At 42.7% G+C, this 27,871-nt stretch overlaps 1 protein-coding gene across 1 annotated transcript; it reads left to right on the forward strand.

Moving 5' to 3' along the window:
- Nucleotides 1-442: 442 nt before the first annotated feature.
- On the forward strand, nt 443-27,833 carry LOC123991129 (kinesin-1 heavy chain-like). The gene is made up of 25 exons (XM_046292355.1): nt 443-1,040; nt 6,890-6,977; nt 7,107-7,180; nt 7,453-7,557; nt 7,765-7,813; nt 10,918-10,973; nt 11,389-11,476; nt 11,818-11,942; nt 14,018-14,122; nt 14,552-14,697; nt 15,307-15,455; nt 16,201-16,391; nt 16,761-16,829; nt 17,826-18,032; nt 18,732-18,875; nt 19,149-19,337; nt 19,579-19,696; nt 22,045-22,100; nt 22,400-22,509; nt 22,613-22,714; nt 22,905-23,037; nt 23,960-24,064; nt 24,477-24,693; nt 24,927-25,056; nt 25,290-27,833. Exons 1-24 carry the CDS (start codon nt 915-917, stop codon nt 25,043-25,045), a joined length of 2,871 nt encoding a protein of 956 aa, XP_046148311.1. The 5' UTR covers nt 443-914; the 3' UTR covers nt 25,046-25,056; nt 25,290-27,833.
- The last annotated feature ends 38 nt before the right edge of the window (nt 27,834-27,871 follow it).

Raw genomic sequence — 27,871 nt, forward strand, 5'->3', positions numbered from 1 at the left:
TCCGTTTCATTGACCAGATACTCTAGCGGCCGCTCTAACAACGAAAATAAATGTATCCAAAAATGGAACGCAGTCTGGAGAAGACAAGATCAGGTGGGACCATTTTAGCCAATGAGCGTGTAGATACGTGAACAACAGGCACAACAGTTTCCAGTCAAAATTGGTTATATTGTAAAAATTACAAACACTTGCTTTTTTGGTTTTATTTAGGCGTACGGTTAGCAGTGTGGTTAGGGGTAGGTTTAAAATCACATTTTAAGAAGATACATTTAGAAATAAGGCGGGGTTTATAACTGTGGCTGAGGTAATAGTGATGACCACGCATAACTCCGATATAAAGTGTTTTTTTCTCAACGTTTCCTGGATATCACGTGTCCTACTTATATTAGTACACTGGTAATAACCGAATCCTTACGAAACTTCTATTCGGTCAAATAAAATACACATAGCAAATAAGCAATTTATTTTTTTGTTAACCAAATTGACCTCCACGCAAAAACACATCGCTTGGTGAGCGAAAAAAACCCGCCATCTGCTGGTTAAGACAGATTTGGGTGTAGTTATACCTCTCGCTTCGCTTATTCCTCTCTGTTCAGACCCGCATACACAGGGATCCCTCCCGACTTCAAGAGCAAGTCAGAGGACAGTACTTTACAGCCGGGTCGTCAACATGACTTCCATCTTTTGAATGGATGTCTTTAAAAATATATATATATATGTCTGATGAATAGTAGACTTGCTACGTTTTACGAGGAGGGAAGAGATTGACCAAACTAAACCAACATTCACTGGGTGCGGCATCGCTTTGCCTCCCACAGGGGTGATCGATCGGGCGCTTCTTCTGTGGTAGCAGTTAGCTAGCAGCCGCAGGAGCTTGTCTGGTGTGACTCCATTCATTCACAGCGGCGGCGAAGATGGTGGACCCGGCGGAATGCACCATCAAAGTGATGTGTCGTTTCAGACCATTGAACAAGTCAGAGGTGGAGAGAGGGGATAAGTACATACCCAAGTTTACAGGGGAGGATCAAGTGTCTATCTCGGTGAGTTGGCGTTCAAACACGGCAAACATTGGCCTACGAAAACAGTCCCCGGCCTTTGTAACGTTAGCTAGCTTAAGCACGAACTAGCTAGCTAACGGTAGCTTGCAAGGGCACTTTGTTTACCCCTTCTCATAATACCTAGCCATATTGATGTATCACATTCAAATAGCTACAGTTTCGCATGAATCTCGAATCGATTCACAACACATGACGCCCGCAACACCATTGAGCGCCAGCTAACGTTAACTCCGCTAGCTAGCTACTGTTTGTCTTGCTGTCTAATTTGAACTAGCAGCTAAAGTAAGTTATGTCCGCGGCCTACTTTTATTAATTGACTGCAATTTAAAGAAGTGTAACTAGCTTAGGAGGGGATGGCCGAACAACTGATTTGGCTATCAATCCTGTATCAACTCTCAGCCCTATTTTCGAAGTTGGCTACCTAATTATGATCGCACAAATGTGTATGTAACTATCCGTCCCTTGTGCGGTATTGAGTAGCTTGTTACTAACGTTAGCTACCTAGGGATAGCCACGTCGCAGATGCCATCGCCTTTTTTTGTTTTACCTTTATTTAACTAGGCAAGTCAGTTAACAACAAATTCTTATTTTCAATGACTGCCTAGGAATATTGGGTTAACTGCCTGTTCAGGGGCAGAACGACAGATTTGTACCTTGTCAGCTCGGGGGTTTGAACATGTAACCTTCCGGTTACTAGTCCAACGCTCTAACCACTAAGCTACCCAGCCTCATTGACAGCTGTCATTTTTTGGGCGTATCGAATGGTTTAACTAACTAGGCCCGACAATTTACTACAAATGTAATTTCCTCGTAACTGATTTCAGATACGGTAGCATGGAGTCGGTGCTTTGTTCTGGAATAACAATTTGAGGTGCAATACTAGGATAGAAAACTTGGGAGTCAGGTGATCTCACCTGCTCAGTACACTACACCACCCCTTCCATGGCCTTGTAAAAAGGAAAAGGACAACGACCATAACTGCTGGGACAACCTTTATGGACTTCTAAGTTTTAATAATTTACCACAATAAAACCCCAAACATTTCCCTCAATTCTGTAGCCTAATGATGTTCGTTTCATAAATGATAAACCGTTTTTTAACATTTCCCAAAGATGTGGGTGAATGGAGGTTGAAAACTGGAGAAAGTCCCAACAACAGTGTCAACTGTACTGTAGAAGCCAAGGGTGTGGCATCTGGTCATAGTGACTGAATACACATTTGTTATGTCATGTGGTTAGGAACAAAACTTTTGGCCCCAAGCATAACATATGATCCACAGCAGCTTAACTTTCTTCATCTTTGAAAGATAAATTATCAGGCTTATTTATACTAAACTAAGCAATAATATTTTCCTTGTCTTACCTATCTCTCTGGAAGCGGAAACCATGTGTCTTAATGAGACCCCATTCCCTATATAGTGCACTACTTTTGACTGGGGCCATACCCAATATAGAGCATGGGGTGCTGGGCGCAATGTGTCCCACAACATTCCTCCCTATGAGCGAGACAGAGAGAGACTTATGTTGTCATTGGCACATTCTATTTTACAGTGTAACTGGGAACAGTTGAATGGATGGATGAGGGGTGTGGTGTTTTTATGGGGGAGGGATGTCATGTCATTTGAGTAGGCACTGACTACTGGAAACATTTCTTTGTCCAGATTTCTTTTAATAGAAGCTCACTATGCTTAGTCTACTTCCTAGTACATCCACCCAGACCTCAGGGTATGAGGCCCAAATGGCACACTATTCCCTACTTTTGACTGGGGCTCTGGTCAAAAGTAGGGTTGGACCCACTAGTAGCATTAGCAAGGGTGGACATCCCTGGGCAGGATACATCTTTTGTTGGCGTTTACCAGTCTCTGCCTTCGCGTTCATTTGAATAACATTGGCCTCTTTAACCTTTTGTGAGATGTCCAGCTACTCACACAGGGTAACCTATAATCCCATTGGCAACCCTAGTGTTACCCATGGCAATACTACCAAAATACTGTACATCAGTCATGGCCCATAGACTGACCCTGATGTGCTGGAAGATTGGGGTGTGTGTGGCTTGCCTAAAACCTGACATTCCAGCTGTTTCTATCAGTCAGCATCACGCTCATTCTAGTTCAACAACCCTACTCTTCTCTGCTAGGAGCGATGGATTGTGCTTTTCAGAGAAGCAGGCACACAGAGACAAATTGGCCAGTTTATAGTTCAGTAATGGAGGACAGCAGGGAGACTGTGGATCTAATACTATACCACAATCTAAGAGGTTGGCTGGCTGCAGGCATTGGCAGGAATCAAAACTGTGGAATAAGCTGTGTCACAAATGGCACCGTATTCCCTACATAGTGCACTACTTATGACCAGAGCCCTGAGGATAGGGTGCCATTTCTGTCGCAGTATTGTACTACTTATGACCAGAGCAAGAGGGATAGGGTGCCATTTGGGACACTGACATATAAAAGCCTGTGTCAGTCTGATGATGAAGTAATTTCCTTTATGGGTTGTTCCATCTCATTTCAGCAAGCCATGACACTCACCATCTCAGATTGTTCTAAAATCATTTTTGTAGTTAGAAATGGATAAGATTAGCATTCCTGCAACATTATTTTGTTATTTTGCATTAGCTTGATTTCTCAGAGATCAAATTGTAACGGATTCCATCCAAATTGTCCATTTTAATGAATAGGATTCATATAATATTAACAATGAGTAAGACATGAGGAATCCAAATAAATGGTCAAGCCATGTCCCATCCTACATCCTATTAGTTCCATGTTCTGACCACTAGACGGTGCTGTTCCTGCTATTAGGTGAACTTTTTTAAAGAATCCCGCACCCGCAATGTTGTTAAAGGGATAGATCAACCAAATTACAAAATTACACTTGTTTCCTTAACCTCTAAGCAGTTTATGGACAAAGTAGGACAGGAACCCATGATTTGGTTTTGTTTACCCGGCACTGTTTTACAAATCCAATGTGTGGTATCGATATTAGCATTTCCGTGCTTCATATCCACATCCTCTAATATCATTGAGTTACACAATACATATTTTACATACTTTGGATAATTTGGACATGAAGTGTCAAAATGCTAATATAGATACCATTGACTTGCATTGGATTTGTGCCACAAATGCTAAAAAGGTAACATTTAAAATGGTGGACAACAAAATCAAAGCATGGATTGCTGACATAAGGAAACCAACATGTCATTTGGGTGAACTATCCTTTTAACATGGGGGGATCATACTTAAGTAAAGATAACTTAATAGAAAATGACCCCAAAAATGGTCAGACTCCAGTCACCCAAGTCACTGACTGTTCTCCCTGTTACCGCACAGCAAGCAGTACCAGAGCGCCAAGTCTAGGACCAAAAGGCTCCTTAACAGCTTCTACCCCCAAGCCATAAAACAGACTACTGAGCAATTAATCAATTTGCCACCCAGACTATTTACATTGCCCCCCCCCCCCCACTGTAGCTCTGCCTGAAGCTCAGTATAATTGATATGCTTTTTGTTCTACTTCTTTAGTACTTCTTCCTATTTAGAATGGCTCTGTTTGGTGCCAGCCCAGGAGAATCAAGTAAAATCAAGTCAGTGTCCCAAATGGCATCCTATTCCTTATGTAGTGCACTATGGGCCCTGGTCAAAAGTAGCACACTACATACAGAATAGGGTGCCATTTGGGACACCACCAAGGCTTCCTAATAGAATGGTGCAACCCATCACTACTACCATATAAGCCTAGTCCTTGGCTGGCATTTTGGTGGTGCTCACAGGCACATAGTCGGAGTGATCATTCAGAAAATGAGGACACCCCACGTCGGTGTCAAGGCAGCAGAACCATAGATAAAGACTATTTTGGCAGTGCTCAGTTATGCACAGTCCATAGCAGCACAACACAAAGGCTGTGTCCCGATTCTCCACCCTTCTCCTGAAGTGTGCCCTTGCACACGTTCCGTCATGGATTTAAAAGCATTGGATTGGTTCAAGCATTGGCTGGAGAGAGTTTCCACCATTGTTATTCCATGTGAGAAAGTGTACAAGTGCACGCTTCGGGAAAAGGGGGAGAATCAGAATGCAAACAAAGATTCGGATCGAGGTCGTCAGACTATTCCTAGGGTTGTAGATGGAGGAACTGTAGTGGATAATTTAGTCCTACTCAGACTAGTCTCAGATTAGACGTAACATAGTAAATGTAAATCCGGGTCACTCAAATTAGGATGATATGTTACATTTGGTATGGTTACATCAAACAGAAGGTTACTTAAGGCAAAAACAAAAGTACGGCTGCTGGCTCGGGGTGGACATATAATGTGAACGTCTAGCAACCCAAAGGTTGCTTGTATGAATCTCATCACAAACAACTTTAGCCTTTTAGCTACTTTGCAACTACTTAGCATTTTGGCTAACCCCTTAACCAAACTCCTAACCTTAACACATAGAGCTAGCTAATGTTAGCGTTAGCCATCTAGCCAATGTTAGCAACAACAAATTGGAATTTGTAACATATAGTTTGCAAATTCGTGACACTGTACGTTTTAGAAAATTTGTAACATATTGTACAAATTTCCATTTGTTTTATATAATATGAGATGGAGTGTCTCTGCTTTATACAGAATAATACGAAATGCTCGGAGACCACGTTGCTGCTCTAACACCATCACTCACACAGAGCAATGCAGTATGAATGTCAGCAGCACACAACTTTTCATCAAAAATAACCTTACAGGTTGTTACTAATTATGCTGGCAGATAGCCTATGAACACAATGTTACCCACAAGGAAAGCTTCTGTAGGTTTTAATTCCCAAACTGTTTTCACTACTGCACTGTAGTTTCAGTATTCCATTTTATTTTCCCATACTCTTTAATGACTTTCATTTGGCCAAGGAAAGTAGACATTTTCTCTTTCAATGCACAGTTTTTTAAAGTAGGCTAACTCAATTAAAACATTTGTTCTCAGAACAAGGTAAAGTAGGCTTCTAGAGGTCCCGCCTATTCAATGATAGAGGGAACGCTGTGTCATCCTAAAGAACTCCTTCTGATGTACGCTGTAATGATTGATATTGGCTGCTGCTGTCAAATGAAGAGCCTGAAGTGCCCTGCTGATCAGTTTCCAGTCAGTAAAGCAGAGACTCAGAGGAAGGATGCTGATGTTTCTTAGCTGTCTCTGGCCCTTTGTCACACTGAGAAGGGGAAAGGCCAGGGCTACATCCCAAATGGCACCTTATTCCCTTATTCCCTATATAGTGCACTACTTTAGACCAGGTCCCATCCAATGCACTGTATAAGGAATAGGCTGCCATTTGGGACTCAGCCTTGGTCTAGTGTGCAGTGGATCTCTTTACAAAGGAGTCCATTAGTGGACACAAACCTAATTTTGAAAAGGCTGTGTTTGGACTGAGTTGGTCTGGTGGTGAATACCGTATACTGTGGTGTTTCTCATTGACCTGCTGGGACGGCTAATGTAATCTCTTGTGCCTATATATGCATATATATATATATATATATATATACCAAAGGTTGCTTGTATGATATATATATATATATATATATATATATATATATATATATATATATATATATATATATATATATATATATATATGCATGCCTGGGTAGTAGGCCTATACAATATACACATCTTGTATAACAGGTTAAGAGGCTATATCAGTAGACCTATGCTACCACAGAAAATGGGCCTCAAGGAAATGTCAACATTAGAACACGTTTCTGTTTGGACATTTTCCCTCGTCACTTCTTGTCATTCTTGCCATTCTTGTACAAATATACTCTAGGTATCCTTTGTTGCTGATTCACTTGTACCTATTGTCCTACAGGGTAAACCGTTCATGTTTGACCGAGTGTTCGGGTCCAATACGACACAGGAGCAGATGTACAAAGCCTCTGCTCAAAAGATAGTTAAAGGTAAGGAAGGATGGATCCAGCGTGTCTTCAGGTAGCTAGCTCTGGTGCTGTGCTAGCAGTGTGAACCTTTTGGCAGTTTTAAAGTGATGCTTTTAATATGTTCTCCATGTATTTTCCCTCTGTACACAGATGTGCTTGATGGCTACAACGGGACTATATTTGCCTTTGGGCAGACATCGTCTGGAAAAACGCACACCATGGAGGTGAGTGAAAGGCCTATACAATACATGCGTAATGCGTTTGGTCAAAGGTCAAATGCTTTCAACCAGCGTTGGGGTCAATTCAATTTCAATTCAGTCACATCAGGAAGACAACAAATTTTAATTCCACATTTTTTCTCATAAAAGGGTCTTAAGTAATATTGGAATTGGAATTTAAGTGTACTTCCTGATATGACGGTATTGAAACGGAATTGACTCCAACCCTGCTTTCAACTGTTCTATGATTGACGGGAACCTGTCTGTGTCCTGTAAAGGGTAGCCTCCATGACCCGGATGGTATGGGGATCATTCCCAGAATAGTCCAGGACATCTTCAACTACATCTACTCCATGGATGAGAACCTAGAGTTCCATATCAAGGTATGGAGCACTTCAACCACACAGCTGGCCTCAAGTCCAATTCGCAATAGAAGCACATTTAAAAAAAAACCTATGACCGAGTACATTCTGCCCGTCCGTCCCTCGCTCGGCGCCGATTAGCTACTTAATTCCATATCGGCTACATAATACTAATAAAAAAAGACTGCACAGCAGGATTGTTTCTAATCAGAGGTTTCTCTGTTGCAGGTTTCATATTTTGAGATTTACCTGGACAGGATCAAGGACCTACTGGATGGTATGTACTGTGTGTTGTGGCACAGCAGGCATCCTCATTTGACCATTCTGGAGATATATAGTGCCTTCAGAAAGTATTCATACCCCTTTGACTTATTCCATATTTTGTTGTCTTACAGCGTGAATTCTAACCCATAAGTCAATACTTGTTTATCAGCTTTGCACATCTGGATTTGTGGATTTTCTCCCATTCTTCTTTGCAGATTTCCTTAAGCTCTGTTACGTTATATGGGAAGCGGTGGTGAACAGAAATCTTCAAGTGTTTCCACAGATTTTAAATGGGATTCAAGTCTAGTCTTTGGCTGGGCCGTTCAAGGGCTTTCACATTTTTGTTCTGAAGCCGTTTCAGCGTTGCTTTGGTTGCATGCTTGGGGTCATTGTCCTGTTGGAACTGAAATATTCACCCCCAGTCTAAGGTCGTTTGCACTCCGAAGCAGGTTCCCATTAGGTATTTGGCACCGTTCATTGTTTGCTTTATCCTTACCATTCTTCTCGTCCCTGCCGCTGAAAAGCATCCCCATAGCATGATGCTGACATTACTTTGCTTCACGGTAAGAATTGTGTTAGATTGGTGATGAGCTGTGCCTGGATTTCTCATTTGAGGCCGAAAAGTAATCGTTTTTCTCTCATTAGACCACAGAATCCTTTGCTTTATGCTCTCTCACATGCCTTTTTGCAAACTCCAGGCATGCTGTCTTGCCTTTTTCTCAGGAGTGGCTTCTGTCTGGCCACTCCCATAAAGCCCAGATTGGTGAAGTGCTGTAGAGACTGTTTTCCTTCTGGCAGGTTCTCCTGGATTAGCCAAGGAACTCTAGTTCTGACAGTTTGGTCAGATGGTCAGCTCTAGGCATAGTATGGGTAGTTACATATTTTTTTTTTTCAATTTACCAATTATTTAATATTTAAAACATACAATATACTCGCAGTGAAGCCTCTAAACAACTACATCACATTAATCATCTCACAGACTCTCATCCAAAGCGACACACAGGAGCAACCAGGGTCAACGCCCTGCTCAAGGGCACGTTGACAGATCCTCCCACAAGGTCAAAAACAGGGACGCGAACCAGCCTTCTATCAGCCACCAGCCCAAGCTCTACCCAATTTCGCGGTATCCAATTGGTAGTAAGTCTTGTCTCATCGCTGCAACTCCCGTACGGACTTGGGAGAGGCGAAGTTCGAGAGCCGTGTCACCCCCGAAACCCAACCAAGCCGCACTGCTTCTTGATACAATGCCCAACCGGAAGCCAGCTGCACCAATGTGTCGGACGAAATAACGTACACCTGGCGACCGTGTCAGCATGCACTGTGCCCGGCCCGCCACAGGAGTCGCTAGTGCGCGATGGGACAAGGACATCCAGAAACAGGCTACCTGAGGGCAATACCAAAATAAATGGTCTATTGATTCTGTATCCTCGCAACAATCTGCAGAGCTGCGATGATTGTATGCCTCAAATATTCAACATTTTGTTGTTGGCAAGAATTCTATATAATAATTTTAGCTGAAAAGCATGAAGTCTTACATTTTGCTTCGTTTTATATATCAACTCATACACCCTGTACCATGGAATCGGTACATCAAAAATCTCTTCCCAACTATTTTGCAATCTGTATGGTACAGCTGTCAACATCCTGGTCCTCAAATTAAACTGCTATACTTTCCTATTTTTACTCCTCTGCCAGTTTTGATCCTTTTACATTGGGCAGACAGACCCAGTTCGCTGCCACCTGCTGCCTCCGTTTGTGTGGCAATGCAGTAATCAATTGGTTGTAATTTTTGATTGAGCAGACCTTCCCATACAATTCTGATAACTCCGTGAAAGACACAATACCCATATTTCCCATAAATACAGGTCTTTTATCAATCAGCACATTTGAGTTCAGCCATAATAATTTTTGTAATATAAGTTCCATCTTTTCAGGGAGATGAAATTGAAATGATAAGCTATTGATGATTTGATCGTCACTCTGTTCCTTGCCTGAGGCTGCACAGCTTTTCTCTGATTTCAGAATTTTGTATTTACTAATACGTAAAAAATGAGTTGCGATTTAGAATGGCCCATTGTCAAATGTGCAGGGGGAAAAAAAGACGTCATCTGTATCCACTCGATTAGCGAATATAGGCTGCACACAGGTAACCTAGGTGTCAAAGCGTTGGGCCAGTAATCGGAAGGTTGCTGGATCGAATCTCCGAGCTGACAATGTAAAAATGTGTCATTCTGCCCCTGAGCAAGGCAGTTAACCCACTGTTCCCCGGGCGCCGAAGACATGTCGATTAAGGGAGCTCCTGCACCTCTCTGATTCAGAGGGGTTGGATTAATGCGGAAGACACATTTCTGTTGAATATATTCAGATGGACAACTGACTAGATATCCCCCCTTTTTGCTGGAAAACCATTATTTCACTCCACACACAAACCACTGTTTGAGGAGCATGCTATTCCGCCCAAACTCTGTATGCCCATCATCTACTCTCCCAGAGCCAGATGAACTCGTGGATACCATTTGTATGTCCCTGTGTCCAATATGAAGGAAGTTAGAGGTTGTTTTGCGAGTCAATGCTAACTAGCATTAGTACAATAATGGGAGTTTATGCTAGCAGATACCCATAGACTTCGTCATTGCGCTAGCTAGCAATTGCGCTAGTTAGCAACTTCCTTCAAACTGCACGCAGAAACATACAAATGGTATCCATGAGTTCATCGGACTCATGTAGAGTCCGATGAATGTAGTAGATTTTTCTTACATTTTTTATTTTACCTTTTTATTTAACTAGTCAAGTCGGTTAAGAACAAATTCATATTTAACAATGACAGCCTACCCCGGCCAAACCCTCCCCTAACACGGACGACACTGGGCCAATGGGACTCCTGATCATGGCCGGTTGTGATACAGCCCGGCATCGAACAAGGGTCTGTAGTGATGCCTCTAGCACTGAGATGCAGTGACTTAGACCGCTGCGCCATTCGGGAGCAAGTAGATAAAGGGCCTCCGATGCCAAGTATCCCTTTAAATGCAGGCACTTGCCTGGTGATGATTCCTTGTTACAACGTTAATCAACAACCTGAAATAACTGCAATAATAAAATATTTTTCTTTCTCTGCAGTAACAAAGAACAACCTGTCTGTACATGAGGATAAGAACAGGGTGCCCTATGTCAAGGTGAGGCACAGGTCAAGTGAACCAAACCATCTATAATGGTACCATAGATTCATGAAGGTTTGGTCAGGGGGATAAATCGATGAGACAGCTCAGTAGATGAAGAGAATGATGGATTGCCTATAGATCAATTGGAAGAATGGTTGTGGGTCACATGGCACCCAATTTCCTTTGTAGTGCACTACTTTTGATATATGGGTGCTGGTCAGAAGTAGTGCACTATAGGGAATAGGGTGCTATTTCGATTGCGTTGTTTGGAGAAAGTTAAAGGACTTACAATACCAATTTAACTTCCAGGTTGTCTGCGACTTTAATGCCAATGTTAACAAAAAATGTATCCATAATCGCCTCTTTGTCTATGAACGTCTACCATGTCGTAAATTAAATAGTTGTTCCTTGGTTCTCTGTGTGTCCCTAGGGGTGTACCGAGCGCTTTGTGTGCAGCCCCGACGAGGTCATGGATACTATTGACGAGGGCAAATCCAACCGGCACGTTGCCGTCACAAGTGAGTCAGTCCAACACAGTCCCTGCTGCTTCTCATGGGTTCATCATCCTCCTCAATGGATCTCCTGATCAACCAAGACAATCTCACACAGCAGTGTCAGGCTACGTCCTAAATGGCACCCTATTCCCTTGATTGTGACTACTTTTGACCAGGGTCCATAAGGGGATAGGGTACCATTTGGGATGTAAAATATAGTGTGCCATTTGGGATGCAATTACACATCCATTACATAATTAGGGCCGGGAGTTTTTCTGACCAGGAACCAGGAAGAACTGTAGACCCTAGTTATGAGTAAATATTGCTGTTGGCATTAGATTTGTGTGTGTGTGTGTGTGTTCCAGACATGAACGAGCACAGCTCCAGAAGTCATAGTATCTTCCAGATCAATGTGAAGCAGGAAAACACTGCTACAGAGCAGAAACTCAGCGGCAAGCTCTACCTTGTCGATTTGGCCGGGAGCGAAAAAGTACGTCTCCATCTTGTTTTTCTCTCTGTGCCTTCCTTCCTCTGTGCCTGTGTTCCGATCATTCACCCTTTTTCAGAAGTGTGTTTTTGCATAGATTTTCTAATGGCTGTAACTCACTCCAGTCTGTGGTTACGTCAGTCCTATGCTTTTAAATGCACGACTCTGAGATTGCATGGTGACACTTGTGGAAAATCAGGACGTAGCATAAGCCAACGATTATCAACTATGTTCGGCCTCTGGCATTTTTTTTCTTTTTTTTTCTTGAGTGGATGGTTAGGGTTCCGGAACACAAATACAAATCATTTGTGGACTACAAATTGACAACAAGAAGCCCAAACAGATATAATACTTGACTGAAACATAATCCTTTCAAACCTTGCTTACATTTCATATACAGTCTCTCTATTATGCGTGGGAATACTTAAATTGGAACAGATTTCCAATCACTCGGCTGATTTGCAGGCGTTTATACAGTCCTATGTCCAACAATAAACATTAAATACAACTTTTTTTTTCAACTTGTGGGGCAAAATAAAATCACCCCGCGGGCTTCCAGTTGGGCTACCCTGGCCATAAACTTTTCTTTCTCTCGGTCTACTTTTCCTCTGTTTCCTCCCTTTTCTTATCTCCAATCTTAGTGTTCAAGTTCATCACATTCACTTTTGCGCAACGCCTGCCTTCTCCTACTGGCGCTGTACTGTACATATAGCCTAACACGCTGCTATTGATTTGAGCATTTGGTCACAATGAACTAACTAGCCGACCACATGGAAGGCCATGGATCAAGATCCTGTCCGTGGGGTGTACTTGTACGGCAAGCTGCAGAAATAGGTGATGGCCTTCTGCCCTATAGGCTGTTCTGGCTTGGACAAGGCCACGTACTTGTACCACCACATCTTGGATCGCCTCGAGTGTTCAGCACATCTGTTACTCATTACTCACACGGCAACAGCAGTAATCTGTTTATTATTAATCTGATGATAATCCATAGGGTGGCATTAAGATCAAGCAAAGCCATTGACATGCTTTGTGGCCCTCTTTCATAATCAGTTTTTGTTATGTCAATGTTTGTTGTGGTCTCCTGTATTTTCTTTGTTAAGACTAGTGTGTTTTGGCAGCGTTATCTACCTTAATCAGATATGGGCTGCGAAGCAAAATGGCACCGTATCCCCTACATAGTGCATATGGCACCCTCAGTGTTTCCCCTAGGATTTGTGGGGTACCTTTTTTTTAGTAGGACTGTGAGAAGGTTACTTCTGGGGACTTTTTAAAAGCACATCATACTCAAATGCTTGAAAATGTAATTATGTTGACACCATCTGAAATGTAATTTGATGGTAGCTGCTGCACTGTAGGGAGATGAGGAGCACGTGGTGGCTGTATGCTCGTGGTTCTTATTTGTGCCACTGCTCACTCATTTTGCAACAAATATTATTTTTAATTTGTCACTCTGACCTTAAAGGGATAGTGTGAGATTTTGGCAGTTAAGCCCTTTTTCTGCTTACCTAGCGTTGGGCCAGTAAAGGTCGCTGACAAACAGTTATTGGTCTACGGGGGTGGCTCTACACATCCTATTGGCCAATCAGGGCTGGGAATGTAAATATCTTCAAACTTGTTTCCTAACACCCACACGATCAAACTGAACATTTCAAGGGCTGAAGGAGGCTGAGGGAAATAAATTGTGAAAAATATATTTTGGATTTATTTTAATGAAATAAAAAGTGATTTGTTAGACATAGTGATTTAAACATACAATTATGATGACTGCATGGGGGATTTAATAATAACAAATATATATTTTGAGTGACTGCAGGTGATGCTGCTAAATTAATATAGGGGACACACTGGCACCCTTTTCCCTATTAATTATATATATCCATAGATATATCTCTCGTGTACCACTAAATCGGAAATAGGATGCCATTTAGGATGCAACCATATTTATCTTAGAATTTTCTGATCTAATATGAACTCAAGTGATACGCTCTTGTACTAGTGTTGTCATGAGGGTGGATTGTGATCTCCGTGTGTGTGTGTGTGTGTGTGTGTGTGTGTGTGTGTGTGTGTGTGTGTAGGTGGGTAAAACTGGAGCGGAGGGTGCGGTGCTGGAAGAAGCTAAAAACATCAACAAGTCCCTGTCTGCACTGGGAAACGTCATCTCTGCTCTGGCTGAAGGCTCGGTGAGATGACCGTAACGCTTCACTCGGCTCCCTTGGTGTTGGGGAGAATGATTGCGTCCCAAATGGCACCCTATCCCTTATGTAGTGTACTTCTTTTGAAAAGTTGTGCAGTATATAGGGAGTAGGGTGCCATTTGGGACTCAGATGTCAACAAACAGCTGTTTTAGCAGTAGGGGAGGAGATGGAGTACATATTGGGTGAGGACATTTTGGAATAGGGTGGTGGGGTAAATATGCACGTGTCGAGCACAAAAGCACCATAACAACCTTGCTGTAAGTCAGTTTTCAGTACATGAGCCAATGAGTTGGCTAGATGGCACACACAGATCTGGGACCAGGCTTTAATGTATATAATATATATATAATGTATATGTATATATGTATTTAATGACTGTGAAGCTCATGTCGCTCTCCCCCCTCCTCTCTCCAGACCTATGTCCCATACAGAGACAGTAAGATGACCCGTATCCTGCAGGACTCTCTGGGTGGTAACTGTAGGACCACCATGGTCATCTGTGCCTCACCTTCTGCCTACAACGAGGCTGAGACCAAGTCCACACTGATGTTCGGACAGAGGTACGCTCTCAGCCCCTGGACTGTATATTTTATTTGGTTACTGTACCCCAATAACATTTTAATCTGTCTGGACTACCCCCTCTATACAACGGATCATTGGGCCTATGTTCTCCGGTCATGGCTAGAAGGCATCCAGCCTTTGTCAAATTGACCCATTTACACCTCTTTGTTTAGGATAATTAATGTAGCAGGTTTGGAGAATTAGGTTAGGGTTAGCTAAAATGCAAAAAAACAAACATTTTTTTTTTACATTAATATGACAAAAGCTGGATACCATCTTGCCATGACCATGTTCTTCTGAGTCTTCCAAAGCACCCTGGTGTGGATTGGACAGGTACCCCCATGTCTACTCGTAACTGAGTTGAGAAACAATGCTGTAAATCTGTAAATGACCCAGAATCAATAGTGTTAAAGTCAGTCAGTGGACGGAAGTGTTATAAATGTCAATTGAATGAAGGTACCACAGAATTAAATATAATTATTGGTTCTCTATGCTTAGTATGATGTTAGCAATGGCATGAATGCACTGCTATATGCTTTGAGTGGTCGGAAGTGGTTGACTTGTCAAACGCACTCCCACTCTGAAAGGTAACTGTTGTGTTACCTCAGAGCAAAGACCATTAAGAACACAGTGTGTCTGAATGTGGAGCTGACAGCAGAACAGTGGAAGAAGAAGTATGAAAGAGAAAAGGCAAAGAACACTACCTTGAGGAGCACCGTCACCTGGCTGGAGAACGAACTCAACCGCTGGAGAAACGGTGAGAGAAAAATAAGTAGTTATTCAGTTGGTGTTCGAGGATAATTGATTATGTCATGAATAGGTTTGAACAGGGTTGTGTTCATTAGTGCACTGCACACCGCAGCAAAATTTTTGCAACGGAAATCACGTTTAGAGTAAACAGTTTTTGTTGCAATAACACATATGACCCAGAAAATGGTCTGCCTGTTGAGTAGATACTACAGAAGCTGTCTGTCTTCTCTAACCAGGGCCTAAAATGTACTTTAAGGTCCACCAGCCACTGTGGTAAATAGATTTTTTTGCCATAATAAAAAAAAAAAAAAATGCAATTAAAATAAACAGATTATGCTTTGTAATGTTTCAAAAACATGACATGTATTTTTAAGAAGTAATATGGAATATTGCTACATTTTATTACCTTTTTCGGGACCCTAGTCTTTTAACCAAAATATCAGATGAGAAAAAATGTTTAACTGCCCCTTTAAGGGGGGGTTACTGTGGTAATAGGGCCACTTGAGTCCTAAAGTTCAAAAACAACCAAACTTGTGAACAAAACGATTTGCACATGTGCTCATTATTAACTTTGTACTTTTTACTTGCGAATGTAATGGTTGTATTGTAGAGCACTGCAAATTCACCACCCGCAAACATGACTGGTAAAATAGATATTCTGACGCACCAATACCTAAATCTACCCGCATTTGGCATGTGTTAATTCTTCCCTCTCCCTTCATCCCGCCATCCCTCTGTGCTGCCTCCTGTAGGTGAGAGTGTACCAGTGGAGGAGCAATTTGACAAGGAGAAGGCTAATGCTGAGGTCCAGGCTCTAGACAACGTGGTGAATAATGAAAAGATGACCCCCTCGCCCAGCATCCCAGGGGTTAAACTGACTGATGCAGAGAAAGAGAAGTGCGAGGCTGAGCTGTCTAAACTCTACAAGCAGCTGGATGATAAGGTAAGGGAGCAGAGCATCACACTGCAACCCTAGGGTGCCATAAAGATTTCAATGACGTAGTCATTTCAAATATGTTTTACTGACGATATAGGTTTTCCTTGATAACACTTTGGTCTCAAAAACACCTCTCTCCCCCTCTCCTTTCTCTCTCTCCCCTCTCCTTTCTCTCTCTCCCCTCTCCTTTCTCTCTCTCCCCTCTCCTTTCTCTCTCTCCCTCTCTCCCTTCCTTTCTCTCTCCCCTCTCCTTTCTCTCTCTCCCCTCTCTTTCTCTCTCTCCCCTCTCCTTTCTCTCTCTCCCCCTCCTTTCTCTCTCTCCCCCTCCTTTCTCTCTCCCCCTTTATCACTCGCTCTTCTCTCTCCCTCCAACAGGATGATGAGATCAACCAGCAGAGCCAGCTGGCAGAGAAACTGAAGCAGCAGATGCTGGACCAGGAGGAGGTGAACCCCCTCCCCTATTTTGCACCCCCCCCTGCTGTGCATTTTCTGCCCCCCTGCTGGGCCATTCTGTTAACTAGGCCATCAATCTGTCTGTATAGGCTCATCAGGGCCCAGAGATGGGGTCAAGCTGTTAGCTGACTGTTCACCCAGACACAACTGGGTTAAAGAGGCACCTCTCAGCCTGCTGCTCATCCTGGCGAGAATCTGACATCCTAAAGCATGAAACACAATGAGAATCTCACTACCGATAGACTTCCGATATGTACTTATCACAGTGGGAGGCCCTCCCTTCTCTTGCCTGAATGGAAGTGGTACCTGCTGCATGCTGACCCGTTAGCGATGAACCTACCGATTCTACTTGTAGAACCGCAATGCTTGTCAGTTGCCAACATCTTGTCTTTGCTTTATGGGGGTTTGTGCTCTTTGGTTTGGTCAAAGTACACAGATGCCATGCACAAAATGCTAAGTACTTCCTCCAAACTAGCTAACCACTGTAGCTAGTATTGACATAATTAAATCACAATGGATTAGCTAGTTTCCATGAAACAGCTGCCTGTTAGTGTAGTGTCCTTAGCAGATAGCTTGGAATCTAGACCAATGTGCATGGATAGTGCTACTGCCACCTTCTGGTTTGGAGTATTTTAACAAGGCTGAGTGGCTGATGACTTCCAAGGTCTTTGCGGTGTGAACACGCGATTGACTGCCGACACTCAATCGTTTGACAATCCTACGATGCTTCTGAGCTTTAACACTCTCAACTCAGCCTTCAGTACACTGGATTGTAATTACAGATGAATGTTCAGAATGAGTAGGGACTTATTAATTGTTACCCCAGGCCTGGGTTGTGTTCAGTAGGGCACATAGCATAATGTTCTGCAACAGAAAGCATACATCCATCTTATTGGCCAAGTTAATACCTATTGGACAAGTTAAATACCACCCACCTACCTGTTTCAAAATGTTTTCTCCCTACTGAAAACTCTGTTTCTTCTCCAGCTGCTGGCCTCGTCACGTCGTGACCACGACAACCTGCAGGTGGAGCTGAACCGTCTGCAGTCTGAAAATGAGGCGTCCAAGGAGGAGGTGAAGGAGGTGCTTCAGGCCCTGGAGGAGTTGGCTGTTAACTACGACCAGAAGAGTCAGGAGGTGGAAAACAAGACCAAGGAGTTTGAGGCTCTCAGTGAGGAGCTTAACCAGAAATCGGTTGGTTTTATTTTAAGTTACACGTTACACAATGTTACGGATTGGAAATTTGATAACTTTTGTTTTAAAAAGGAGAAAGAACGTCATTCACAAACTAAACTCGCCTTTGTTGATCACTATGTGCCAACTATTGCAGGTACAGCATATTTAAAAAAAATATATATATTTTAATTTACCCTTTATTTCACTAGGCAAGTCAGTTAAGAACAAATTCTTATTTACAATGTAGGCCTACCCCGGTCAAACCCTAACGACACTAGGCCAACTCCTATGAGACTCCCAATCACGGCCGGTTGTGATTCAGCCTGGAATTGAACCAGGGTCTGTAGTGACGCCTCTAGCACTGAGATGCAGTGTGTTAGACCGCTGCACCACTCAGAAGCCCTTTAAAGAAATAGATATATGGAAAAAAATGAATGAAAATATGATATGAACTGAACAGGAAATTCTAGGAATATATAGATTGTACCTGTAATCCTGATTAATCAATTAACAATGTCAGTGATTAGCTCGTCCACCCAGCTAGTGTCCCAGGTCAGCTGTTGAATCATTAAGTCCCTGATTAGAAGAAAATAACAAAAACCATAAGTGTTTTGGCCCTCCAGGCATGGAGTTGAATACTGTGTAGGAGTTCACTGCATTGTGAACAAAGTTGGTTGGCATTTTGTGAAATCAACTTGTCCTGTTTGTCCTCCTCAGAGTATCCTGGTGTCCATTGACTCTGAACTGCAGAAGCTGAAGGAGATGACCAACCACCAGAAGAAGAGGGTAACGGAGATGATGTCATCGTTGCTCAAAGACCTGGTAGAGATAGGCATCGCCGTGGGCAGCAACGACATCAAGGTACACATCATTCAGTGCCACACCAGCCAGTCAAGTCCCTCAACACTTGAGACATCTGTCATGGAAGCCCAGGATTGGGATACTTTTGGGAGGGGGAGCCTGTGTGGCTCTTATGTACCATTTAACCTCATCGCAAACCATACCTAACCTCATCCCAAACTTACGTAACCTCCTCCTAAGCTATGCATTAGTTAAACTGTCTGATGCATGTCTTTTGCACGGTGACATTTGAGTCTAACATTTGTGCCTTTCCTCGCTTTCTCCCCCTCCCAGCAACATGAGGGCAGTGGTCTGATAGACGAGGAGTTTACGGTGGCTCGTCTGTACATCAGTAAGATGAAGTCGGAGGTGAAGACCATGGTGAAACGCAGCAAACAGCTGGAGAGCACCCAGGCCGAGAGCAACCAGAAGATGGACGAGAACGAGAAGGAGCTGGCCGCCTGTCAGCTACGCATCTCCCAGGTAACCATCGTTGACGTCACCTGGAACAGAGGGCTCGGGGATTGTGTCACTGGGTGGCTGTCACTCAAATTCAATTCTAATCACATCTATTTCAATTGATTGAATGAAAAGCAATGAGGAAAATTTGGATTGGGAATGTGATTACAGTTTACCTCCTGAATTTACTGAATTAAATGGAATCGATCCCAACCCTGGTTCCATTTATTGCTACCTTTTCACTTTCTCTCGCTGTCTCTTCAAGCACGAGGCTAAGATCAAGTCCCTGACGGAGTACCTTCAGAACGTGGAGCAGAAGAAGAGACAGCTGGAGGAGAACGTTGATTCTCTGAACGAGGAGCTGGTCAAGATCAGCACTCAGGGTGACTACAACTTTTACATTTTTAAAAATGTATTCGTCCTTTATTCAAATAGGAAGATCCCTCTTAACCGAGGAAGACCTGTCCCCAAGATGGCACATCACACATTCGTTATTGAACTGTGTATTTTTATATATTATTTTTACAAACCGGACGGACATATTTGGCTAGAGGTTGACACCCAGGTTTTCAACAGAAGGGCTTGACATTCAGGTAAATTTGCTAGTAGCACACCCGGTCAGTGCCAACTGAAAGCTACTGTGCCGGGGTCAAGATCTGACAGGAAAACGAATGATTTGTTCATAATTTTAGGTGATTTTATCTTTCATTTCTGGACTGAGCAAGTAGCCTATACAGGGTTCATACAGACATTAGTATGTCAAATTCAAGGACTTCATTGTAATTTTCAATGACCTACATTTTATATGTAATTGTTGTAATGCCACTAAGAATAATACTTTCTTTAATAGGCCTATCCAATGGCATTATGCATTGACATTCACATTATTTTTACATGCTAAAATATGTCAGAATGTGGGCATTGCCTTACTAAATCGACAGCATGCTCCCGACACAAACGTTCTAATGAAGCCTGTCCATGTGGTAGGTCACTCGCCATTTGAGATGTTATTTTATCATGTTTTCAAATGAAAGCGACCAAAAAAAGTGTTCCTTTTATAATAGAAGGCTTTGTATAGAAAACCAAGTCGAATGTTAGCTTTAATGTCATCTTGCTCATAATAACCGCAACAGGTCAGCGCGACACCCTTCAATAGAAATGGCGGGAAACAAAGGAAAGCTGCTACATATTGCCGTTTCGAGGCCCTGAAATGAAATCACAGAATAATTATACTGAACAAAAATACAAACGCAACATGCAACAATTTCAACGGTTTTGCTGAGTTACAGTTAATTTCAGGAAATCAGTACATGTAAAAAAAAAAAAAAAAAAAGGAAAAAAAAGTCTATTTATTTGGCCCTAATCTATGGTTTCACATGACTGGGCAGAGGCACAACCATGGGTGGGCCTGGGAGCGCGTAGGCACACACACTGGGGAGCCAGACTCGGCCAATCAGAGTAGTTATTTTCCCCACAAAAGGGATTACAGAAGGAATTACTCCTCAGTTTCATCAACTATCAAGGTGGCTGGTCTCAGATGATTCCACAGGTGAAAAAGCCGGACGTGGAAGTTCTGGCCTGGCGTAGGTACACGTGGTTGTGAGGCCGGTTGAACGTACTGCCAAATTCTCTAAAACAATGTTGGAGGCGGCTTATGGTAGAGAAATTAACATTTAAATTATCTGGCAACAGTTCTGTTGGATATTCCTGCAGTCAGCATGTCAATTGCACGCTCCCTCAACACTTGAGACATCTGTCAATTGCACGCTCCCTCAACACTTGAGACATCTGTCAATTGCACGCTCCCTCAACACTTGAGACATCTGTGGCATTGTGCTGTCTGTGACAACTGCACATTTTAGAGTGGCCTTTTAAAAATTGTCCACAGTACAAGGTGCACCTGTGTAATGATCATGCTTTTAATCCGCTTCTTGATATGCCACACCTGTCAGGTGGATGGATTATCTTGGTAAAGGAGAAATGCTCGCTACCAGGGATGTTAACAAATTTGCACAATTTAAGACAAATAAGCTTCTTGTGCATTTGTAACAATTCTGGGATTTTTTTTATTTCAGCTCATGGAACATGGCACCAACACTTTACATGTTGCGTTTTTTATTTTTGTTTAGCATATATTGGAGCTGCAGAACTTCTAAATCGGCTACCATAACTTCAATGTCTTTTTCAAGGACCAAATAGCCTAGAGAAAATGTGTGATTTTCAAGGTAGGCTATTCCAAAATGACTAAATTGCTCATCGCAAATATTCAACCAATATTTTGAACTTTTTAAATACCTGGCTTGCGTTCTTGCCTTAGTATTTACTGGTATATATCATAACTTTGAACATCTTTCCTTCACCCTACCGCTGTCAGGTCTTCGGTGAGCTGCTCCACACAACAACCAGCTGTTTGAGAGCTGCACACTCTCTGCCCGACAGATTATAGGCTATATGTGTGCAGTGCCCTTGTGATAAATAATCGGAATAGCAAACAGCTTCGGCAATCCATCTGTTTTTGAATACATTTTATAGCTTAGATTATAGATGGCATTATTACAATATTTTTTTTCACTAGCTCGATCGGACTACGGACAGGGACGATCAACTGGCCCGGGGGGTTTCCCCAAACCTTCCCGGGCAAGCGGGCTGCCCTGTATGTCGAGCCCTGAACAGTATATCACTATCTAGTGGTGAAATGATTGCTGACACATCTACTTTTCTCCCCTCACAGAGAAAGTCCAGGCTATGGAGAAGGAGAACGAGGTCCAAACTGCCACTGAAGTAAAGGTATGACCAACAGGGGATTTCTCCTGACAGGCTATTCTTTCCTCACTTGATAACTGGTTATTCATATTATTCTAACTTTTTGTGTTTGTAATCAGTTGTATTTGTCAAGATTCTCCACGATTGTATATTTGATTCCTGTATGGGATAAATATACCAAATATATATCTTTAGTCAAAAGTTGACTGCTATGAAAGTCCCGGTTGATAAGTGTCTGGTAAAAAAGACTATTATATTGTGTTGATACTTAGTTGTAATATATTTTGTCGGTCACTACCTGTATGTGTGTCGGTTGTTCATAGGAGGCAGTTGAGCATCAGATCCAGTCTCACCGTGAGGCCCATCAGAAACAGCTCAGCAGCCTGAGAGACGAGCTGGACAGCAAGGAGAAACTCATCACTGAGCTGCAGGAGTAAGGGAACACGCACACATTAAATCCTTGAGGCCCATTGGACACATGGAACAACTGTTATTTTCTAGTTAGATTCTGTCTCACTGTATCTGTCTCTCTCCAGTCTGAACCAAGAGATCGTGCTGGAGCAGAAGCGTCTGAGGGTGGAACACGAGAAGCTCAAGTCCACCGACCAGGAGAAGAGCCGCAAGCTGCACGAGCTCACGTGCGTAAACGCCCATCCGGTTGCCATCGTACACACACAATCAATATTCACACACTATAATTTGTCCTTAGCTGATTTCGCTGCATAAATGAGAAGAAATAAATGACTGTCTGCAGCCATATGAACAATGGTGACGTGGCAATGGGGAATCATTGATCTGGTTGTGTGTGGGTGTGTGTGTGTGTTACAGGGTGATGCAGGACAGGAGAGAGCAGGCCAGACAAGACTTGAAGGGACTGGAGGAGACTGTGGCTAAGGAGCTCCAGACCCTACACAATCTCAGAAAGCTGTTTGTTCAGGACCTGGCTACCAGAGTCAAGAAGGTAAAGCACACTGAGTTAGCTTTTTTACAAGTGAGAGATGCAACCCCCCCCCATATTAGCATTTTAGAAAGACCTAGAAGGAACCATATGAAGCTATTACTTCATCAGCCCTGTGTAATGAACAACATTCACGTAATATTGCCCTTACATTGCACAGTACCATCATCACCGGACAGTGCGGGATCCACGTTCAAATCCAATTTGATGTTGCATGCGCCGAATACAACAGGTGTAGACTTTTCCGTTAAATAAAACTGTTCCCTTCTAATCCTGGCCTGATGCGCCTGTTACCCTGTTGAATGTTTAATGAACCTCCGCACCAGACAAAAGAGGGAGGCTTTGGTAACTAGGTCAGCCTGAAGTTCTCTTCTTCAAAGGTGGAGATTTAAATAAGATGCTGTCTCTGTGTCCCAAATGGCGCCCTATTCTCTTTTATAGTGGACTGCTTTTGACCAGGGCTCATAGGCTCCAAGGTAGTGCGCTATATAGGGAATAGGGTGCCATTCGGGACGCACCTGCTATGCTGCTGTGATTCAGAGACTATTATGAGGTTCTTCACCAACCCTCGGGCTTCAGGCTCTAGCTGGCTCACATAGATAAGATGGAGAGGAGAGAACGCGTGACCCTGGATCACATCAATAAGTTAGATTAAAAGTCCTATTTATCAGCTCTGAGTCTCAGATGTGATATTTGTGGTATTTGTGATGGTACCAACATTCCGACCTTGAAAGTCTATGGGTCAGTGAAAGGCATATTAATGTGGTATATTAATTTACTGCTTCCCAGTGCTCATTTCAAACTCTGTACTTGTGGCTTTATTGGTGCCTTTCACAGAAAATGGAGAAGCGTGTGTCTCATAAATGGAGAGTGAATGATACATGTGCTGTAAAACAAAATGTTCAGTAATGTATGTTTTCTGCAGAGTGCTGAGATGGACTCTGATGATACAGGGGGCAGTGCTGCTCAGAAACAGAAGATCTCCTTTCTGGAGAACAACCTGGAACAGCTTACAAAAGTCCACAAACAGGTAAACAAACGCATACATCTGATGTTCTGAGTTCTTCCATGGCAGAAAAGTATCCTGCTATGACCGAATGGTATGGTTCACTAAAGTCAGTAAGCAGGTACAGACCGCAAAATTAGAATGAGTAGAATGCACGTCCCCATTCATTTCAACGATGCCGTAATGGGATCTATGCCTGTTCATTCTGTGGCACAGATCAGAGCCCTTTATTGTAATGGAAGGCTCTGTTACAGACATGCCAAATTATTCCAAGATACAAGTACTCTTCTGTCAACACGTGTCGTCACACGTCGAAAAGATACCAAGGACAACTGCAATGTGACTGAAAGAAAGAACAAATGAGAATTAGTGAGTGAAACCTGTATGTTTGGTCCCTGTCTATTTCGCTCACTCACTACACCCCCCCCCCCTCCAGCTGGTGCGTGATAATGCCGACCTGCGCTGTGAGCTTCCTAAACTGGAGAAGCGCCTGCGTGCTACAGCTGAGCGGGTCAAGGCCCTGGAGTCTGCCCTGAAGGAGGCCAAAGAGAACGCTGCACGTGACCGCAAACGTTACCAGCTGGAGGTGGACCGCATCAAGGAGGCCGTCAGGGCTAAGAACATGGCCAGGAGGGGCCACTCGGCTCAGATCGGTGAGGAGCGAGCACACACACAGGCATAAACACATGTATTCATACACACACAGTCATTTATATTCACACACTGATTTTAAAAGTTTAACGCTCGTTTTTCCCCCCGGAGAGATCTGTCCTTTCTTCTATAAATACACTTACATTACAGTTTGGTCTTTTCAGACGCTGAATAGTGATGCCAATAGTGTTCCTTTGATGGTATGTAAACTTTGCTGTGCTTCTGTCCTCCCCAGCCAAACCTATCCGGCCTGGCCAGCCTCCTGTGGCATCCCCCACCCACCCCAACGTCAACCGGACTGGGCTCTTCAACAACCAGCCCACCGCCATCAGAGGAGGAGGGGCCACGCAATGAAGGAACGAGAAGTAAGTTGAGGCCTCTCGGAAGACTTTACTGAGCCAGTTCGCTTGGGTAGAAAATATTTTTGAAACTGTGAGGCACTACCTGAATTTGTCCAATAAGAACACAGATACTTGTTTTCCGTTGCTAACAGATTTACTACTGAACACGACCCTGTTTTTTTATAGACCAGCCAAAGCTTAAACAAGTCTTGCTTTTCCTCCACTCATTTTGTCTTCTGTCTCTCTTTCTCCTTCAGTTGCTGAAGAAGATAAACATATTCACAGTCATACTAAGATGCAAAGATCACCCACAGGAGCTGGCATTCCACGACACAGAACTTGTCACATGACATGGGACGATTCTTCCAGTATCAACGTTTATAATCCAGATGAAATAGACACAGGCTGTACAGTTATTTTTCCTGATCCTTTTTGTTTGAATGAAATTGATTTCCTTATACTAAACAAAAGACAAAGATCAAACAATAGAATAAAAGTGCGATCCTGGTGACATGAACAACATGTAACTAATAACGCGTACTCATAGCTCTTCCATTTTATCTGTCGCACAGCAGTGTGTCCATTAATGTCCTAAAAGGTTTTAGTCTGCACTTTGCCACGTTGAATGTATGTTGTCGCAGGTTCTCCCCCCCCAAAAAATATAAGATTTGTTTTTTTTAAAGACAAAGTTTGGAAAAATCTGCTGAGAAGCATCCTAGCCTGATTATCCATGTACAGTATATCATCAAATTAACCCTGCTGTCTAGATTAAAATAAGCTTTATCAAAGGTATACAAATACACTACTGTCCTCTATTGTACAGTTAGATTGAGCACTGACATTTTTACTTTCTCTTTGACGTGTGTTTCTTACGGGGCTAAAATGCTGTAGTAGAACACGTCTTCCGGACCATGCACTTGTGATTGACAGAAAATGACTCCCAAATGGCACCCTGTTCTCTTTCTAATGCACTACAAGAGCTTGGTCAAAAGCAGTGCACTAAATGGGGAATAGGGTGCCATTTGAGATGAATCCTGTTGGATAGGACAACTGTGAGGTGAATGGCAAAAAGTGAGATTTTTTTCACATTGCAAAATGAAGCTGCTTCAGTGTCACACCTATCGAAGTCCAAGCTATTCAGTCCATGTTAACATACTGTATGGTGACATTTTATAATTGTTGAACTGCAATGTTCCCTATCAATGTATATCAATACCAGCACATGCAAGTGCTTCGTATCCCCTTTGATAAAATTGAAGAAATGCAACACGTCTTGTCCTAGTGATGTCAATGTTCTCACTGAAGAGAGAAGTACCGTCAGTGGAAAGATTACTTCTCGGACCACAAAAAGATTGTGCTTGACTGTCCTGATGAATTTGTCAAGTTTATGATGTGTCACTATGCCAGCGTATCCCTCTACTTCGCCTATCATAAGGACATGTTAGATAATGCTCTATATCGAAGATGACGTTTAAACAAATGTTCTCCGGCAAAAATATAGAAATGGGTTTTTAACTTTTTTTTTCTCCCTTCCCCCCCATTGGTTAGTGTGTAGTAGTTTGTGTGAGAACTCGTATGAGCCCCTCACTTTAGCCCAATCATGAGTTTCATAGTGTCTTGTTTCTGTGCCTACTGCCTGTGTAGTTGTGTGGTTTGGGCATACATTTGAGTGATTCTGTTTTTCCTCTCTGTATTCAACTTTTTTCATCGGTGTCTGAATCTGTCCTCAAAATTCTTCAGCAGCCCAACTTTTTCATTTTATGACTCTGCACACCTGCTGCCTCTTGTATGCAGGGGTTTGCTTGGGGGACTGGTGAATTGGGATCTGCGTCAACACTCGCATGCCCAAACTAGCCAATGCATTGCTTCATTCTAAGTAACCTTGTCTCCTTCTAATTGTGTCTAGTTAACAAGATGACATTCTAAGTGGGATGCTAATGTGGATGTAGGAACGGAGCCTGTCTTGTCCACGCAGTCACCAATCTTCATGACACCATCCTCCCCTAGCTACAGTCGATAGATGGCATCTGAGTTATTTATTGGTGTGTAGGCAGGATGAAGGCTTTAGATGCTGCCATTTTTTTTTTAAACGACCTAAATTGTTTTTTTTTGTTTACCGTTATTGATTTGACTATTTTGTATCCTCCATTGCTGAGAAAATGAAATGATCCAAAACATTGTCCTTCCTTCCCAATACTGTGTAAAACTGAAGCATCTGCGAAGACTGTCTGGTATAGCCCAGTGCTGTACAGACCTGACTATAGTGAGTGCAATATGGATCAGTTATTGTGAAGAAGGTTTAAGGTGAGGGGAGTGGGAAACCTGCATTATTAAAAAAAAAAGTAAAACAAACTAAAACTAACGAATCAGTCTCCTGACTTTTGGTTTGTCGTGTGTGATATTTGAAGTTGAAATTTAGCCTGAAGCACTTTTTGAAATGTATCTTGGATTACAACTCTTTAAGTGTCATAACTGTACCTGCCATAAAGGACTGCTCAAATACCGATTCTGCTCCTTTTCTGCAAAAGGAAAAACACATAAGCGAAGCATAACCGGAGTTGTTCTGTCTTTGGTTTGTAAACTAATAATCATATGATTGTCTGAGAACTTGTGGTCTGGCCAGGTTACGATGGTCGGCACTGTCTGTGTATGATGCAAATTGTGTGTGTATATTTTATATATAACCCTAGGGAGATCAATGCATTGCAGTGTTCTGCACATCGTTATCCTCAAGTGCTTTCTGTAGCCTTGGTTCCCAAGATTTTACCCTAGAGTTGAAACCAATAAAGTCTCAAAAGAGAGAAGTCCGTGCACTGCTTACTCATTTATCCTGGTCAAC

The sequence above is a fragment of the Oncorhynchus gorbuscha genome, linkage group LG12, assembly GCF_021184085.1.
Source record: "Oncorhynchus gorbuscha isolate QuinsamMale2020 ecotype Even-year linkage group LG12, OgorEven_v1.0, whole genome shotgun sequence".
Lineage (NCBI taxonomy): Eukaryota > Metazoa > Chordata > Actinopteri > Salmoniformes > Salmonidae > Oncorhynchus > Oncorhynchus gorbuscha.